General features: G+C 38.6%; 1 protein-coding gene across 1 annotated transcript; it reads left to right on the top strand.

Moving 5' to 3' along the window:
• The first annotated feature begins 1,309 nt into the window (after window positions 1-1,309).
• LOC117660713 (fibroblast growth factor-binding protein 1) lies at window positions 1,310-4,066 on the top strand. Its single transcript, XM_034408882.3, has 2 exons — window positions 1,310-1,437; window positions 3,262-4,066. Exon 2 carries the CDS (start codon window positions 3,284-3,286, stop codon window positions 3,932-3,934), a length of 651 nt encoding a protein of 216 aa, XP_034264773.2. The 5' UTR covers window positions 1,310-1,437; window positions 3,262-3,283; the 3' UTR covers window positions 3,935-4,066.
• Window positions 4,067-4,753: the final 687 nt, after the last annotated feature.

Below are 4,753 nucleotides of genomic sequence, written 5' to 3'. Positions count from 1 at the left end.
CTCTTCCTCCGCTGGCATCTTGAGGGGGGGATTTCCCTTTGCAAAACCCCGCTGATCGCACTTCGGTGGGATTGCTAGAGCTTCCCTTCTTCTATACCCACCTCAACAAGGTGGGCAGTGGCCAATTCATGCCGCTCGGTGGGTAAAATCCAGCTAAGGGACCAGGAGCGATCCACCTTAGTTGTAGTCATCAGTGACGTCATGCCCGGAACTCAAATTAGTTCATATGGTTGTGATTTTTATCTAGTTTATTCCATGAGGCCAACATCAATTTTGCAAGTATGAAAATCCAGTTGTCGTTCCCCCCCATCTCCTTTACATACTGAGAAGCTAAGGAGGATCCTTCTTGAACCTCTTGCCCCACCCACTATCTAGCTGAGGCTATGCTCTCTATTATCTTATCACTTGGCAGATCTCTTTGCCCAGTGTCCCAAGGCCTTTTCCACATACCATTACATCCTTGGGGGAGATGAAACATTAAATTTCTACACAATAAGAACAAGAGATAAGGAAATGGCTGCAGGAATCAACTTTGCTTCTGAAAACATCAGTTCCAGCACAAGACCTTAAACTCAAACACATGTGTTGTGGAATTAGCTGGCATCTCAAAGATTTTGCCCAGTGGAGAACTTGGAGCAGAAGCCATAGTCACCATAGGGAAGCTGTTGCTTGTTTGCAAAATGGTTGCCAAGATGGCTTAGCCAGACAAGACCAGGAGGTTCAGCCTAGGAAGAAAGTTATTTCCATCACCAGTGTGCCCATAGACATGACACAGGAAATCTCAGACAAAAGATTTTGTTTGTTGTGGTCTACTAAAGTTCATGGTAAGCCAGTTGATATTTTCACCATAGCCTTTAAGCTTTTTCTTTTGGGCCACTGCCTAGCTTTTTTGTGGCAATTTGCCCAGATTAAAGACCTCATCACCGAAGGCAAAGTCTATTTCTGTGTTCAATCAGTGTTGCTACAAGGTGATTGGCAGGAAAAAGCAAACTCCACTGCAATGAATGGGACTTCTGTTCATTATACTTAGAAAAGGTGATGACAAGGACTTAGCTGCATTTCATGGCAACTCATGCCATCACTTTATCCTTCTATCCATTGGCAAACCTTTCCCTGCTCTTACCTTTCTATTCAACTATCCATTGGAAGTTTCTACTCTCAGCCTCAGGCAGGGCATGGGAGAGCTTAATATATACCTTCCCTTTCTCAAATCTACACCTTTCACTGCATTGTACTCACCTGTTTTTTCTACTATTGCAAATTTGATTTGGTCTGTTCAGAAGGTGTGTCTTGGTAAGTGAGTAAACCACACAAATCTGCTACCATGAAGCTATAGGATTCTGGAGTCATGTAGGTGTGTCTCTTGAGTATATAAATAAGCAGAAATGTGCCATGCTTCAAAGGCGTGCCAGCGTGATTTTTATAAGACAGCAAAAGGTATGTATTCTTGCGCTTTTTAATCAGCAGTGAAAAACTGCTCAGAACTGCAAGACTAGATTTCCTGCTTGCCTTCTGAAGACCAAACTACATATTACATGTAGTTGTTTGTTTCTGAGCTGTTATTGACAGTTATCCCCAACCAGTCGTTGCTTCATCCATTCCTCACCATCTCTCTTTCTGTAAAAGTTACCAAGTCAATTTTCCACTGCCCCCCAGAACAGAAAGGTATAGTATCTTTTCCCCAACAAATAGGAAATTGTAGGGATTTCTATAGGTGGGTGGATAGTTAGTAGGAAAGTATTAAAAGTATTGAGTCTCCATCATGTCAGCTCCTGATTGCAGCTTCCAAGATTTCTTATCAGTAATTAGTGGTAACCAACACAAGTATATCAAGATGAACTTTGGCTCTTTGTAATAAATCTGTGGGACTATACCATAGCATAAAATACCTGAATTCCAATGCCTTTGCGCATTGCATGTCCCTTGAGAATTCATTGTGATATTTAATCCCAGGTAGGTCTGTGTAAGATTACAGTCTTAATATAACTGTGCAGATTCAACTCTTTGAAGTCTGTGGACTGAGGATTATGGTATTAGATTTCCATCTTTAGCAAGGCAGGAAAGTTGAGTTGCAGAAAGTCAATTTGCTATTTCCCTTACCAGGAAAGTCAGACTTTGGATGACCAATCCTCTGATGAAATAGAGAGTCTTCCCTCTAAGTAGACTTCACTTTTTGCGATGTGAATGAATTGGTTTACTGTACTTTTACACAGTAAATGTAGTTTTAAATTGATTGAGTTCACTTATGTGAATAGTTCTAATGAAGGAAATATGGGACAGATTTGTAAGGGAAATAGAATTGCATTTCACGTATATTAAAAAAGTTGCAGATTGACTGGAGGAGATTTTGTTCCATGATCTGAATTGTCAGAACTAGAAAGGAGTAAAGAAGATGTGACTCATGGCTGAGATGATTACTTTAAAATAAGAAGAGTGAAGAGTTGTAGGGTTCTTTTTAAATAGAATTTTCCAATGCTATGGCATCATAACTGTTTAAACATATATTTGCTGTTTTATCAGTCTTTCCTCTCTGGAACTCACAATAACCCTGCCACATGAGGTTTATTCCACAATGAGAGTTTTGCATTAACTGACAATCTAATTGAATCCCTGCTTAGATGCTATAGAATCCCTCAAATTCTACAGCAAAATAGGTTTCCTTAGTTGTTGATTATTTTCTTTGTTATATTATTCTCTTTACATTTTTAACATTTCTCCATTTCTCTAGGGTATGATATCCCTACTTTTGGCAATTCTTTAGCTGATAAAGAATTGATATGGTTATAAATAATACTTTTCATTCAAATGATGTTTTTTCAGTTCATTTCAGTAGAAAGCAGCTATAAACTGGGCTAATAATTTCATCTAACCCCATTCACTTGCTGCTGATTATCTGCTTGAATAGAGGTTAGGAAAAAACATCTAGTGTACACCATTCCCAAATGTCATCCAACTTCAGCACCAGATTAGTAATGGAGGTCACCAAATTCATATCAATTAACCCTTCAGATTGCCCCATGTATCTCCACTTAGGAACATTGTGATCATGTTATGGCTTTCTTAGAAGGAGGAAAAGAAATAGTTTCACCATTTATCTTAAGCAGTCTTAAGAGTTCATGCTCAAAAATATCATTATGAGTAGCACTGATGTCCTATTTTACAATCTTTGCTGATAATAGATAATTGATTATTTTAGGGCATGTCTAGCATACATAAGGGTAGATACATATTTTTTACAAGGGACTTTTGTTTCTAAAACAGGTTTCAAAAAGCACTAGGAAACATGAAGACCAAATATTTTGCTCTGCTGTGTATCCTCATGATGTTCTGTCAACTGCTACAAGCTGATAGTGAAACAGTGAAAGAGAGAAAAAGAGAGAGACTGAATAATGGCAGAGGGGGAAGAGCCCAGGCTGTACATAATAGGAATGCCAAGAGCCAGAGAAACAGAGGACAAAGAGGCTCTCCCACAAAAGGGAAGTTTATAAATAAAGAGAAGGCTGAATGTTCCTGGATTGTAAATGAGAAAGAGACCACTCTGCTAAAGGTAGACTGCAAAAAAGGGAAAGATGCCTTTTCCTGTGCTTTTTCTGGCAGCCCACCTACCTGCCCATGGTATGCAGAAAACCAGAAGGTCTTCTGGAAGGAAATCACTCGATCTCTAAAGAAGCAGAAGAATCTCTGTAAGGACCCCAAGACTCTTTTAAAATCTAAAGTCTGTAAGACCGGGCCACCTACTGCCCATCTTAGACTGGTTATGGAAGCCAAGCCAGAGACACCAACACCCCAACAGCCAAAGAAAGAATCCAGTGATTGTGTGGAAGATATTGATTATGTGGATCAGAGAAAGGTGGCTGAAGAGTACTGCTCTGAGATGTGGCAAAATCTTTGCTACTTCATCATTTCAATGATACAAGATAAAAAGTGCAATTAGAAATGCAAGGGAGGTGGACCAAAAGCCTTGAGTTATGGGCACAACTGTCTTGCAAACAGTATCAAGAGCAAACAATCTGAATTATTTTCTGGTGCATCCAGTCAAACTCCACTTGTAAAAGTAAATGCAATGTGTTTTGTTCTTTTGCTTAAAAAATGTGATTGTAACTATTAATCCTCTCCATCTGTCACCTGATCCTTCCTTCCTCTGTGTAACTTGGGAGAAAAGTATCAAATGAAAGGGATAAATCTGATGAAAGGGCTGCCAGCAATTGCTTTCTATGTCATAATATGTAATACGAATACAAAGGCACATTTTTATTAGGTCAATTTAATGTTTGCACATCAGTGCCCAAGATGTCTAAGAACACTTTATCAAGCAAGATGAGAAGAAAAGGAAGTCTGGGTGGTGGGGGTGATATATTGTATTTAGGAAAGGAAGAGTAAAAATGAGCTTTTCATCTTTTATTGTATTACAATAGTGTTATTGTATCTTTTCATCAAAGATACAATAACACTATTTTTCAATGGATCTCAGGGGTGTCTGGTGGTGGGAAAGTATTAAAAAAGTCAAGATGGAGGCTACAGCCATTCAATCAAAGTCTCATTCCCATTGTGGCACAGGTAAAAGAGTGCCAGGCTTGGATAAAAATGTATTTGTATAGTGAGCTATGCAAAAGTTACAAAGATGTGAAAAGTTCCATGTATTGCTTCATTTTTTCCTGTATATTTCTAGTCAAAAGTGATTATTTCAGTGCTATGCACTTTTTTTACTTTTGAATGTACATTGCTAAAAATAAAGCCTTTTGAAATTGTTTTC

This window comes from Pantherophis guttatus, chromosome 8 (genome assembly GCF_059756535.1).
Source record: "Pantherophis guttatus breed Tessera chromosome 8, ASM5975653v1, whole genome shotgun sequence".
Classification (NCBI taxonomy): domain Eukaryota; kingdom Metazoa; phylum Chordata; class Lepidosauria; order Squamata; family Colubridae; genus Pantherophis; species Pantherophis guttatus.
The sequence above is the reverse complement of the archived record's forward strand: the minus strand, read 5'-3'. Positions and strand labels throughout refer to the sequence as shown.

What these genes read in the sequence shown, in the direction of transcription:
- LOC117660713 (XM_034408882.3), top strand. Translation starts at nt 3,284, where the DNA reads ATGAAGACCAAATATTTTGCTCTGCTGTGTATCCTCATGATGTTCTGT.